We start from the raw sequence: 14,819 nt of genomic DNA on the forward strand, positions 1-14,819 counted from the left end.
ATATTATTAATATAACTTAGTATGCAAGAACTACCTGTGAACCCAAACCAACTCTATAAGTACCATTCGTCCTTTGAAATCAAATATTTGGTTTTCTATCTTCCTTAAAAGTTCTATTCAAATAATATATGAAGATTCTTACACATATTATTTGGTAAGAATTATAGCAAAGCATTGGCTTTCTGCCTAACCAAACTTTGTCTTTGGCGAAAATGTCAAAATCAAGGAGCAGTGAAATATCACTATAAAACATTCTTGATTTAATTTTCCATTGAATAAAAGTTTTTTGTTTTGTTTTGTTTTTTTACCTTGCTTCCATGGCACCCATAGCATATATTTTTCAATTTTCTTTGAAAGATAACATGAGAGGCAAGATGTGTTGTTGTACTTTTAGTAAGTATTCTTTGTAACTCTTGTGCTGATCCTAGATTTCTGCTGCTTCTGTAAATTCTACTAGATTTGTTGATGCTATTCAAAAACATAAAATTATGTGTAATAAGTGGCTGCCTGCTTAATGAGCTATGCTATAAAAACTGTCTAGAATTCAAATAAATTTCTTATGTGGCTTATGACAATAGAAATTGACTTGGACACTACACTCGCAAATGCTTCTGAATCCTAGAACTGAGTATATGCTCCAAATTTATTCTTAATTTGAAATATTATTCCTTACAAATTAGTTCTGAAATCAATCATTAATCATATTGAAGTTTACAAAAATATGCTTTCTTGCTGTAATCTTATAACTAATCCTCTGATGTATACTTAGAGAAATTTGTTCTTTTATTTTCTGTTAGGAATTATCCTTTGCTTGCTGATAGTAAAAGATTTGCTAAGCTTTTCTAGTTTAAAAACTGATCATGGTTGGGCTTTGTTCTGCCCTAACATATTTTTCATCATTTTCATTACTCAATGTGTTAGGGCTGTTTACTAGGCTCTTTTATTACTTTTGAAGTGATGAGTATACAAACTGTGACACAGTATACTTAAATGTATACTTATATGTAGCCATGTTGACAGATAAAGAGGTCTTTGTTTCTTGGTTGGTTTTCCAGCCTATTTTAGGTGAGTAAATTCTTTTTGGAAGCTTTTTAAAAGGCATATGATACCAATATTTTTATTTGCTTTGTTTAGTAGGTGAAAACTCAAAAGCATTTAATAAGAGGGAAAAAGCTATGTCTCCATTGGATAGGTAGAAATTACCTGGCAGGTATAATCTTACCCTAGATGACTTATATTGATATGCTAAGTTTATTTTTATTTTGGATTACTAAGTAACTATAACCTACTACTATAGCTAGAGAGGGCCATTTTAAGCTATAGCTCTCTTTTTTTTTTTAAGGTTTTATTTATTCATGAGAGAGAGAAAGAGGCAGAGACACAGGCAGAGGGAGAAGTAGGCTTCATGCAATGGAGCCCGATGTGGCACTCGATCCTGGTTCTCCAAGATCACGCCCTGGGCTGAAGGCAGGTGCTAAACCACTGAGCCACCCAGGGACCCCTAAACTATAGCTCTTGCCTGCGTTTTTGGCTAAATAGTTAACCAAGGTTTAGTTAATTGTTTTAGCAACCTGTATTTTGACTCATTCAATCTCGTCACTTCATCTCCCTTCTCTTTTGAATGTGGTTAAACTTGTTATATTCTTCGCTTTTCTCTTTCCTCTTATTGCCATTCTTTTTGTTTCTTGAGCCCTCTAGAAATTCAAGATTATGCCCGTTGTCCTCTTATTGAGTGGGCAGGCCCTATAGTCTTCCTCCCTCTTACCTTTTCAGCAGGGCAATTTATTTTCACAGAAGCGCCCTTGGTTTCACTTTCAACTCTGTTTGGGCATTGTAGAGTCTATGCCTATTTGCAATTTTAAAGAAAAGTTTCTTGTGTAATTGTACTAATGTGCCAGGTAATTGGGGCATTTAATGACTGAGAGTGATGGGATTAGTAATTCAAAGACGGTTTATTTTAAGAAAGTGGGTCAAATTATTAAATAACAAAAATTCAACAATGTAAATGTTAAAGATCTAATTGGCTTTATTAATCGATTTATGAGTCTTGCAGCATCCCATCTAGCAAGTAGAGGAGTGCTCCTGAGGGCTACAGGAAAGAAAAGATTTTTAAAGGGTAGGGAGTGGAAAAAAGGAAAATTTTCACAAAGATTCTAATGTTTTAGACAAGATCTCCCTTTTAAGGGGAAAAGCAGGGGTCTATCAATAAATGTCCTAGTACTGACCAGGAATACCCATGTTGACTGTTTAAAGGTTACATTTCTAGCGGGTTTGAAACTGCGGTTAGGTTAGGTATTAAGTCTTGGTTTATGAACTTAGGACTTTAACCTAAGTGATGCCGTTTTGGGCCAGTGGTTTTTTGTTTTTTTTTTGTTTTTTTGTTTTTTTTTTAAACAAATCCAGTTATCTGTAGAATTCAAATCCAGTCCCATTATAATCTTCCCCATTCTTACATTGAATATTGATTTTGCTATTGAGTGTCACCCTACTGGGGGCAGCCAATAACAGTGTCACCCTACTGGGGGGCAGCCAATAACAGTGTCTGTTATTGATACTTTGCTACTCCTTGGAATCCAAATACCACCTCTTACTTGGGCTCTGATTTTGTTGCTCTTTCTTTCAAAGTTAAAGGCTTCAACTTACTTTAACACAGTTGGTCTCCTATCTTCATTTTAAAGCTTCTTAATTTACAAGATTATTAAACTTTTAATTCTTAGGCGCCTGGGTGGCTCAGTTGGTTAAGCATCTGCTTGGAGCTCAGGTCATGATCCCAGGGTCCTGGGGTCAAGCCACACATCAGCTGTCTGCTCAGCACAGTTTCCTTGTCTCTCTCACTCTTTCCCTTCCCCCGACCTCCACTTGTACGCGCGCGCGCTCTCTCTCTCTCAAATCTTTTAAAAAATCAAAACTATAATTCTCATTTCTCATCATTATTTCCTAAAGCAGTCATTGCTGAGGGTTTTTTTACATATGCCTTTTTCCTTATTATGATTACTATGACCATAGGAAATGTACCTTCTCCAAATGCACCATTAAAGCGAGTCTTAGCCTATACAGGCTGTTTTAGTCGGATGCAAACCATCAAGGAAATTCATGAATATCTATCTCAGAGGCTACGCATCAAAGAGGAAGATATGCGCCTGTGGCTTTACAACAGTGAGGTAAGTCATTTCCTATCGTAAGGTGACACGTACTCATGTTGAAAAGATCCAAACAATACAGAAATATATAGTGAAAATTCTTCATTCCCATCCTTTGACACCTATTTTCTATTCTCTTCAGAGATAGTGCCATTAATTGCTTATATAGTCTTCCTAACATATGCAATGTGTTTTCAGATTATACTCTGAAATTGGAATGTAAGTAGTTTTAACCAGTTCTCTGTTCCATTGTTCCCTCTTTTTACATCCTCCTATGATCACCATTGAGAGGCAGTATAGTATAATATGTAATAGTTAACACAATTGCTGGAGCCCCACTGCCAGTGATTAAATCTTGGCTCTGCCACTTGTTTAGTTGTATAACCCAGAGCAAGTCACTTAACTGTCTCAATTTTCTTGTGAGTAAACAGGCAAAACAATAGTACCTCCCTTAGAATAATTGACTTAATTTTGTGAGCACAAACGAAAACATGTAATTCTACTGTATACTTTGATTTTATATTTTTGGTTCCTAGTAAGTTTCATTCTTATCATTAGCATGTTTACTGAATTTCATACTAGGTACTAAGGAAAATTTCTTTTGTGTGCTTCTGGGAATCTACATCTCAATTTTGGTTTGATGGGTGATAAATCTTCTGGTCTCCCCAAAATTCTGTTATAACTTTGTTTTAGAGACATGAGGTATTTGTTTATGAAGTAGACATTGGTTTTCTCTCATTTTGCCAACCTAAATTATAAATATTTCTGAACAACTATACTATGCCAAATACCTGTCATATGAGGTAGGGAACTACAAGGACATGTTTAATTGTTTTGTCATTAATATTTACTTCCATTTCCGTTTCAAGTCTAGTAATCAAATTAACAAAAACATTTCCTCCTCCATACACAGAATTACCTTACTCTTCTGGATGATGAAGATCATAGATTGGAATATTTGAAAATCCAAGATGAGCAGCATCTGGTAATTGAAGGTACAAGATGGAAGCATATATCTTTATTAGATTTTAGGAAAAAAATTTAAAGATTTACTTACTAATAATCCATTTTATAATTTTTCTAACTATTACTTGATCATTATACTCTTTATAATAAAGAAAAACTATTAAGCTTTTATGTAGTGCTACATACTATCTAGATTGCTTTAAAAGAAAAATATGTCTACAGTCATTAGATGGCAAGGGATGGAAACATTAGGTAGAAACAAGTGAATCTAGTTATAAGTGTACAAAATTTCTTAAAAACTTCAAGCTGTCTTTTTGAGTTTGAGTAAGAAAAACTTTTTGGCACAGTTAGTGGCAGAGGCTTTCCTTAGTCATCAACATTTGTCACTTACCAACAGAGCTTACTTGTATATTCACACATAGATTTACACATGTGCATGTGTCACTGAAAACTTAAAATGTATCTTTTCTCATCAAGGTTTTTGGAAACATTACTAGCTTCCTTTGTATTAAAATACATTACTCCAACAGTTGTCAAAATTTAAGAAGGAATTGTGATAATTCTAGTGTATTAAGTTTTAGAGCTTTAATTACTTCTATAAATTTTTGAGTATAATTTTAATTCAGGTAGGTAATTGAAGGAATAGCTTACTAATGAATTGTAATCAAGTGACTATATAGTCCCCAATATAAAGAGTTGGAATGGTTTCAGAATCAATTACTAAAATTAACTAGATTTTTTTTATTTCTAATTTAGAAATAAGAACTTTTTCTTTTTTTTTTTAACAGAAGCAATCCAGTGGGTTGAATGGATAAGAAATTAACACATTCCTCTCTCTATCTTTCCAGTTCGCAATAAAGATATGAGCTGGCCTGAGGAAATGTCCTTTATAGCAAACAGTAGTAAAATAGATAGACACAAGGGTAAGTCTCTGGTTAATTATTTTTAGAAAGCTTGTTTTTAAAAATTTATTTTTATTTTTTTTCTTTTCTCATTATTGAAAGGTTAACAACTTTTTGCTTTCTAGTTCAAAAGGGATTAGGTCCTCTTTTACTTTTCTCTTTCCTGCAGCATCAAATCTCTTTCTAACCTTGAAATTAATAATTCATATAAAGACAGTACTAGGAGAGAATTGTTTGAATTCTAAAAAACTATTATAGCAGTTAGAATCATTGCTGCTTTTAGATCACAAATGAGCCTGGATTATCATGATTGCCAATGACACTTGATGAAAAACCTTCTCTACTTTAGCATTTTAAGACCAGATGAAGAAGTATTAGCTCCATTTAGCTGATTACAAGAATTATAAAAATCATTGCATTGAATGCAAGCGTGTGTTTGGTGTGCGACATCTTGTTGTAGTTAGCTTCCTTTTCGTATTTGTTTCTTCTAGTTCCCACAGAAAAAGGAGCCACTGGTCTAAGTAACCTGGGAAACACTTGTTTCATGAACTCAAGCATCCAGTGTGTTAGTAACACACAGCCACTGACACAGTATTTTATCTCAGGGAGACATCTTTATGAACTCAACAGGTAGTATTTCCTGATTCATTGCCATCTTTTTTATGACTTTGTTATGAACCCACTATCACTTAAATTTCATCTTCACCCTAGAGGAAAAAAGTCTTATCTTATTTGCCCTATTTGGTATGAATAAGGGGCAAAGGATATTTCTCTTATTTTAAAAAGATATTTTGATGTGAAAAAATAGATGCTAGACATTTCTATGCCCATGTGATTGTGATTTATGAGAACCTTTGGCAACAAATTTTCCTCTCAAACTTCTAGGACAAATCCCATTGGTATGAAGGGGCATATGGCTAAATGCTATGGGGATTTAGTACAGGAACTTTGGAGTGGAACTCAGAAGAATGTCGCCCCATTAAAGCTTCGGGTAAGCAGGTTAAAATAATATGAAAGTATTTACATCCTAAGCAGTTAAGTAACTGATTTTTTCTACATGCTTTTTATGTTTAGCTTTTCAGTTTTAGTTTAATGTGTTTTAAATCCTTCATGAGGCATAAACTAGGTGTCACATACTTCCCCTTGTTGAAATGTATGCAAAATACTGCTAAAGATGCAGTTTTAGGGAATGATCAAAGTCACAGTCTAAATTTGGGATATCACTCAGTTTACTAATTTATCAAATATCCTACTTGTAGATAGAGTAAATCTTCCTTTGTTATTCCTTTACTGTTACCAATATTCTTACTGCAGTATTCTCTGAGCCTAGTAAATGATACTCTATACATTTTTAACATTACTAAGATAATTCTATCTATTGAATTTTAAAAAGCAGCAAGAGGGGCACCATTGTGGCTCAGTTGATTAAGCATCCAACTCTTGATCTCACCTCAGGTTTTGGTCTCAGGATTGTGGTTTAAGCCCCACATTGGGCTCCAGGCTGAGCATGGAGCCTAATTTTTAAAATAAATAAAATTAATTAAACAAAAATAAAAAGGAAAAAGAGGGCAGCCCTGGTGGTGCAGCCGTTTAGCGCCGCCTGCAGCCCAGGGCGTGATCCTGGAGACCCGGGATCAAGTCCCATGTCGGGCTCCCTGCATGGAGCCTGCTTCTCCCTCTGCCTGTGTCTCTGTCTCTCTGTCTCTCTCTGTCTCTCTCTCTGAATGAATAAATAAATCTTTAAAAATAAAAATAAAATAAAAAGCAGAAAAAATATAATTATTGAAATAGATACAAATTTTATATTAATAAATATAGTGCAGTTAGAATTGTTATTTTTAGGATTATTTTTTATCTTTAAAAACAATACAAAAACTTTTTAGATTAAAAATTAATAATCATAATAACTAAAAATTTGACCACTTAACCACTTCCAGGGACTGACTATTCTAATTACACTATATGTATTAACTCATTTAATCCTCTAAATAGACCTAGAATGTAAAGCAATATTATCCTCATTTTATGGCTTAGGAAACTAAGGTTCAGAGTGGTTAAATAGCTTGCCCAAGATTATAAGCTAGTTAGTAAGTCCTTATAGCTAAACACAAGGCTATTCTGCTTTTAATAATAAAAGTTAGGATACAAGACTAGAAAAGTTAACTGTGAAAGAAAACCATAACAGGAACTTTTTCTGTGAGAGCAAATGCTATTTTAATATTTCTGTCCTACCTTTCTTAAATACTGTCTATGTACCTAAAGAACTGTTTGCTTATATGATATTGAACCTGGGACACAGTATTGGCCAAAATACTGGGCTTTTTTTTTTTCTTGTCATCTGAGATGAAACCTAGAAAGATTTTGTGATTTTTCAAAATATATTTGCTGAAATTGAGGCAGACTAAATACTATTTACCTTCTTAATGCCTCTGAATGAATTATGGGGCATTTTCATTCCAAATTTTAAGGGGTAGCAAATAATGAGTTTGATTCTGGTTATATTTATAGTGGACCATAGCAAAATATGCTCCCAGGTTTAATGGGTTCCAGCAACAAGACTCCCAAGAACTTCTGGCTTTTCTCTTGGATGGTCTTCATGAAGATCTCAACCGAGTCCATGAGAAGCCATACGTGGAGCTAAAGGACAGCGATGGCCGACCAGACTGGGAAGTAGCTGCAGAGGTTTGTCGGTTTTGAAGTTCTAATATAAGCAATAGATAAAATGTTCTGGCCACAAATGTGTATTACGTAACTTTTAATGCTAACTAAACTATTCTGTGATCAAAATTTTACTGTGGAAGTGATGGAATTTATATTTCTCTGTGTAATTCTTGTTTGGTAACAGCAAAACAAAGCATCTTTAATGCAAATTTTTAAATGTTACCTTTTTACTTTGTAAACTTTTGGGAAAGGATATAGGAATGATTAATCAGAATTTCAGGAGTCCCCATAATTTCTAAAATAATATATACAGTGATTAATAGGCATGTTTTATCTGATTTTAAATGACAGAAAACTTTAATACTCATCATTGTTACCATGGAAGAACAAAAAAATAGGATTTTCCATCTGAATTTAATATCATAGGTTGAAAAAAAATCATAGGTTGAGCAGAAAGAATCACATTCCATTCAAGAACTAGTTTTCTGTACTTAGTAGGTGGTACATTTTAAACTACATATCTGCATTGTAAATTTACAGGCAGAAAGCTTCCATATTTTAAATGAATATTAAGAATTATGTATTTTTTTTATTGGAGTATAGTTGACATACAATGTTATATTTGTTTCAAAGGATTATATTCTTGACATTTAAACCTAATACATTTAGCCACTTTATTTGAATTTGTGTAGAAATAATTATCTTTTGGATTTTGGGGGGAACAAAAAGCTCTCTAAACTTTTTCCTTGCTAGGCCTGGGACAACCATCTGAGAAGAAATCGATCAATTGTTGTAGATTTGTTCCATGGGCAGCTGAGGTCCCAAGTCAGATGCAAGACATGTGGGCATATAAGTGTCCGGTTTGATCCTTTCAATTTTTTGTCTTTGCCATTACCAATGGACAGTTATATGCACTTGGAAATAACAGGTAGGTCACAAAGTTCTGAAAAATTACTTAACTCCAATGTCTTTTACTTTATTCATATAACCTGAATTAGTAAGTATAGGGATGCCTGGGTGGCTCAGCAGTTGAGCATCTATTTACCTTTGGCTCAGGCCTGATCCCAGAGTTCCAGGATCGAGTCCCATGTCAGGCTCCCTGCATGGAGCCTGCCTCTCCCTCTGCCTATGTCTCTGCCTCTCTCTCTCTCTCTCTCTCTCTCTCTCTCTCTCTCTCTCCCGAATAAATAAAATCTTTTGTAAAAAATGAATTAGTATAGTCATTTCTTTATAATGCATTCTCATAAAAATTGACCCACATGTTATAATCTAGCAATCTAATTTCAGACATGATTTGAAGTTTGAAAGACCTGAAACATAGGTCTAAGGCTTGTGCCCATTGATTTCTCTATTAGTTTCAAACATGCCAGAAACTCCTTAAAATTTTGCAAAACCACTCATACTTCTATATCAGATAAACATCAAAAAAATAATGATTTCACTTAAGATCATCCCTGAGTACTATCTATTGTAGTTTATATATAAAATAAAAATTCTAGACTGAGGGGTGCCTGGTAGGCTCAGTCACTTAAGTGTCTGCCTTTGGCTCAGATCAGGATCCCAGGGTCTGGGACACCTGGGTGACTTAGTGGTTGAGCATCTGCCTTTGGCTCAGAGCATGATCCCGGGATTTGGGATCGAGTCCCACACTGGGCTCCTTGCAGGGAACCTGCTTCTCCCTCTGCCTGTGTCTCTGCCTCTCTCTCTGTGTCTCTCATGAATAAATAAAGTCTTTTCAAAAAAGAAAGGGTCCTGGGATTGAGCCCCACACGAGGCTGCCTGCTCAGCAGAGAGTTTGCTTCTCTCTTTGCCTCTCCCCCTGCTCTCTCTCTCAAATAAATAATAAATAAAGTCCTTGTTAAAAAATTCTAGTCTGAAATGTTTGCTATTTCCAAGTGTGTTTGTCTCTCTCTCACTCACTCACTCTCATACACACACAGGAAAGCTTTCAACAAAACCTGCATTTTACTGATAAAAGATATTTTTTCTTTACTAGTTATTAAACTGGATGGTACTACCCCTGTACGATATGGACTACGACTAAATATGGATGAAAAGTACACAGGTTTAAAAAAACAGCTAAGCGATCTCTGTGGGCTTAAATCAGAACAGATCCTTCTTGCAGAAGTACATGGTTCCAACATAAAGGTAATATTAACTGTTCCTTCTAAGATACTCTTGATTCCATCCTTCAAAGATCACAGTTTTCTCGGGAAACCTAGGTGGCTCAGTCAATTGAGCAGCCGACTCTTGATTTTAGCTCAGGTCATGATCTCAGAGTCCTGGGATCAAGTCCCATGTCTGCTCCCTCTCCCTCTGCTCTTACCCTATTCTCTCTTTCTCAGATAAATAAGTAAATCTTTTAAATTAAAAAACCCACAAGTTTCTTAATTAATGACTGAGGGAGGAGATATTAAAACACAACAAAGACTAAACAAAAAAATTTCTCAAGTTTCCCATCCCAGAAACTTTTAAAAAGGATTGTCAAGTAATAATGAGGGGCACCTTGGTGGCTCTGCCCATTAAGTGTCTGCCTTCGGCTCAGATCATCAGTGTCTGCTTAGTATCACCAGGGTCCTAGGATCAAGCCCTGCATTGAGCTCCCTGCTTTCTCTCTCTCTCTCTCTCTCTTTCAAATAGATAAATAAAATCTTTTTTTTAAAAAAAGGAAGTAATAATGATAGTGGCATTTTTTTAAAGAAGGGAAACACACATAAGTCCAGTGCTATCTATATGGTACAATCTAGCTATGTCACTATAGTATAGATTTCCTCCAGTGACCACTGCTGCTACACTTTACAGCTCTTCCATATTACCACTCTCACTAGAATTCTTCCTAAGTTAAAGTTTTATACATATTTATAAATGTGTGCTTTTACTGTTTCTTTATGAATATATTTACCTGGCCTTTCAACACACTAAGAAGTTAGAGAGCAAAGACAAATTGACACAAATCACTTCTTCCTGCATAGCAGCTAGAAAAACAGCCTGAAACTAATATTACACCATATATTAACTAACTAGAATTTAAATAAAAACTGGAAACAAAAAAATAAAAAGTTTAGGTGGGTGGGAGAATGGGGTAATTGGGTGATGGGCATTAAGGAGGACATATGATACAATGAGCTCTGGTGTTAAAGACAGCAGATGAATAATTGAACTCTACATCTGAAACTAATAATACACTCTTAACTAATTGAATTTAAATAAGTTTTAAAATTTTTATATAAAATAATAATAAATGTGTTGCTTAGCCTGAATTGAGCCCCTGCCATTGGTATTATTAATATTTATTTTGGGGGGTTTCTAAACAAACTCACCTAATTGATGTTTTTCTCAAATGTATAAAGCAAAGGTAAGATCTCTCTGAGGTTGGAGCTTAGATGCTTAAAATGAAGGACAAAACTTTAAGGAGCCAGTTACACACAACATACTTCTTTCTCTTGGAAAGGAATAATGGTTTTATCAGTAAGGTTAGTTCTTAGTTTATCAAGCTTTCATCTTTTAGTTTAAGAAAAATTATTCAGTCATCTTGTTTGTTTTATTGGTAAAAGCATCTAAGACTTAGCTTAAATGTATCAAAGAGACAATTTTCCATTTTACCTGAAACATTTCCCCCTTCTCATCTTACCTCTTTTTCTGTAGAATTTTCCTCAGGACAACCAAAAAGTACGACTCTCAGTGAGTGGATTTTTGTGTGCATTTGAAATTCCCATTCCTGGATCTCCAATTTCAGCTTCTAGTCCAATACAGACAGGTAAGAGACTAGAGCTCCTTGTAATTTCGGCTTTAAATTTGGCCTTACGGTTTATATTTGTTTGGGCTAAGGATATTTGGGCAAAAGAATTTTGGAGCCTGACTGAAACCTTGGTGATTATTTGACTAAATTCCTCATTTTTTAGATGAGGAGCATAAAATTAAGGCAACATAAGTGATAAGTAAATGCTTATTTAACTAAATATGCCACTGGAATTCAGATCTCTTGGTTATTTTTATTTGACATTAACATGGCAACAGATGGTATAAGAGGAATATACTATTAGGAAAACAAAACAATAAACACAACTAAAAAAGAATCTTTTTAGGGTGAGGGTGGGAAATTAAAAAAAAAGAATATACTTACCTAAGATTGCATGTGATTTGATACGGTTATCCATCAAGTTTTTTTGACCATATTAATATTGTCTATTCTATAATCTTTTCTATCCAATAGAATATTCACTAGTCATATGGACTGTTGATCACTGTTGAGGCTGAGGGAAATGCATTTTTAAATTAATGTAAATTTTATTTTATTTTTTTTAATTTTTTATTTATTTATGTATGATAGTCACAGAGAGAGAGAGAGAGAGAGAGGCAGAGACACACAGGCAGAGGGAGAAGCAGGCTCCATGCACCGGGAGCCCGATGTGGGATTCGATCCCGGGTCTCCAGGATCGTGCCCTGGGCCAAAGGCAAGCGCCAAATCGCTGCGCCACCCAGGGATCCAAATTAATGTAAATTTTAAAAGTATCTTTCATCATTTGTAGCAAATATATCACTTTGGTTGGAGGGGTTGTTGTCAATGGGGAAGGATTTGCATTTGTGGGACATAAAGTTGTTTTTTTTTTTTTTTTTTAAATTAAAAAAAGGCAACATCTAACTAGAGGCTACTGTATTTGACTAAACATTTTTTAGGAGAATAGAGAAATGAATTTGTGGAGAGGAAAAACAAAGAATTGTTTGCATGTAACAATATGGTACTGATAAAGGTTTTTACAAAAATTTTGCTTAAAAGTTTCAGAAAATTTTCTAGCAGTTACTCTTGCTTTGTCATTTAGTCTTAAGTGTGAGTTAATAGATGTAAAATTTGAAATTAAAATCTTCCAGTCAGTCTAGAATTATTATTTGAACTATGATTTCTCCCTGTCCTTTGCTAAAAATTCTCTACTACAGTGGCCTGGGTCCCCACATTATTTGAGAAAAGAGCAAAGAAAAAAAAAAAAGAGAGAAAAGAGCAAAGAGAAGGCACCACAAGCTTATGATGCTGTACTTATCTTTGTAGATTTCTCCTCTTCCCCATCTACAAATGGAATGTTCACCCTAACCACCAATGGGGACTTGCCTCGACCAATATTCATACCTAATGGAATGCCAAACACTGTTGTGCCATGTGGAACTGAGAAGAACTTTACAAATGGAATGGTGAATGGTCATATGCCATCTGTTCCTGACAATTCCTTTACAGGCTACATCATTGCAGTCCACCGAAAAATGGTTAGTTTAATGTTAGGCAAGTTACAGCTGGTCTTGCCAGTATTTGTGAAACATAACCACTTTCTGTCTTTGAAGCATCTTCTTTGTGTTCACTTTCAATGTATTATGTATGCTATTGTAAGTGATCAGAGCTAGGACTCAGTATCACACATGCTGGCCTATGTATGAAATGAGATTCTTCACTCATATTAAACAGCATTCGGATAGCTGGTACATCTGAATACTAATTTCTTTTAAGAGTTTGTGTCTCCTGTGTTCATGTAGGCAGGTACATCTTCTCTGCCATGTAGGTGTGGGTACCTTTGGAGATTGGTTTGTTGGTTGATTGGTTTGTTGGAGAGAAACAAGAATGTTCTTGGGTAAAACAAGTTGTTTCCTAGGACTACTATAATAAATTAGCACAAATTTGGTGGCTCAAAACAACATAAATTTATTCTTTCATAGTTCTAAAGGCTGAAAGTCTAAAATCAAGACATCTGAAATCAACAGGGCTATGCTCCCTCCAGAGGCTTTTGGGGAGAATCCTTCCTTGCCTCTTCCAAATTCCATAGGCATTTCTTAGCTCATAACTCCAATCTCTGCCTCCTTCTTTGCATGGTCTTCACCTTCTCCCTCTACTCTTCACTACTAAAATTTACTGATAAAGCATTGTCATTAGATTCAGGGGCCATCCAGATAATCCAGGATATCTCACCTCAAGATCCTCAACTTAATTACACCTGCAAAAACTATTTTGCCAGATAAGGTCACATTCACAAGTTCTGGGGGTTAGGATGTGTACATATCTTTCAGGGAGCCATCATCCAATCCACTACATATATCATTTGCTATAGAATGAAAAAAATTAAGTACCTAGAAATAAGCTACAACAGATATACAAGGCATCTATAAGGAATACAATAGAATATTATTGACAAAAATTAAAGAGACTCAAATATTTGAAGGCAGTCTTGAAGAACAAAGCATGAGGAATTGAGCTACCAGATACTATGATTTTATAACACCACTGTACTTAAGACATTGTGATATTGGTATGAGAGAAGACAAATAGACCAGTGGATTAGAATAGAAAGCCCAGAAACAAGTTTGCAAATGTATGAATGCTTGATTTATAGCAAAGATGGCATTGCAGATCAGTGAGAGACAATTTTCTCAGTCTGTGGTGCTGAGATAATTGGATAGCCATATGAAACTTGACACCGACCTCTCTCATCACACAGTATTCAATGCCAGGTGGACTATAGAACTAAATATGACAGCAAAATAATAAAAACAACCCCCAGAAGAGAATTAAAGGTGAATACATTCATGACCTTGATGTAGGGAAAGACTGCTTAAATAGGGCACAAAAAGCACTAAGAAGAGATAAGGAAGAGATAAATTAGATATCATTAAAATTAAGACTTTAGTTCCATAAAGAGACACCATTAAGAGAGTAAAAAGGTGGAGCACCCAGGTGGCTCCATCAGTTAAGCATCTGCCTTCAGCTCAGGTCATGAAACCAGGGTCCTGAGATCGAGCCCCACATTGGGCTCCCTGCTCAGTGGAGAGTCTGCCTCTCCCCCTGCTCAAGCTCTCTCTTATACACGCTCTCTCTCCCTCTCTCTCTTTTTCAATTAATCTTTTAAAAAAAGAGTAAAAAGGCAAGCCTTGAAATAGAAAATGTTTACAACTCCTATAACCACCAAAGGGCTCAATCCAGAAAATACAAAGAACTAGCATAAATCATTTAGGAAAAAAAAAATCCAGTAAAAAAAATGGCTGATATTTAAACAGATACTTCACAGAAAGGATATCCAAATAGCCAGTAGCCATATGAAAAAGTGATCAGCCATACTACCAACTAGGGAAACGCAAATTAAAGTCACATTACCATATAACTGTGCACCCACCA

The 14,819-nt window shown here is 35.0% G+C and overlaps 1 protein-coding gene across 1 annotated transcript in view; it reads left to right on the forward strand.

The window, feature by feature from the left end:
* USP32 (ubiquitin specific peptidase 32) overlaps window positions 1–14,819 on the forward strand; it is a 202,388-nt gene that overhangs the window by 168,302 nt on the left and 19,267 nt on the right. The window contains exons 17-26 of the mRNA XM_025996072.2: window positions 3,007–3,161; window positions 4,054–4,135; window positions 4,955–5,029; window positions 5,500–5,638; window positions 5,894–5,999; window positions 7,517–7,690; window positions 8,423–8,597; window positions 9,666–9,817; window positions 11,315–11,426; window positions 12,714–12,925. Coding sequence (XP_025851857.1) covers window positions 3,007–3,161; window positions 4,054–4,135; window positions 4,955–5,029; window positions 5,500–5,638; window positions 5,894–5,999; window positions 7,517–7,690; window positions 8,423–8,597; window positions 9,666–9,817; window positions 11,315–11,426; window positions 12,714–12,925 — 1,382 coding nt within the window. The remainder of the gene's footprint in view (window positions 1–3,006; window positions 3,162–4,053; window positions 4,136–4,954; window positions 5,030–5,499; window positions 5,639–5,893; window positions 6,000–7,516; window positions 7,691–8,422; window positions 8,598–9,665; window positions 9,818–11,314; window positions 11,427–12,713; window positions 12,926–14,819) is intronic.

Source organism: Vulpes vulpes, chromosome 2, assembly GCF_048418805.1.
Source record: "Vulpes vulpes isolate BD-2025 chromosome 2, VulVul3, whole genome shotgun sequence".
Taxonomy (NCBI): domain Eukaryota; kingdom Metazoa; phylum Chordata; class Mammalia; order Carnivora; family Canidae; genus Vulpes; species Vulpes vulpes.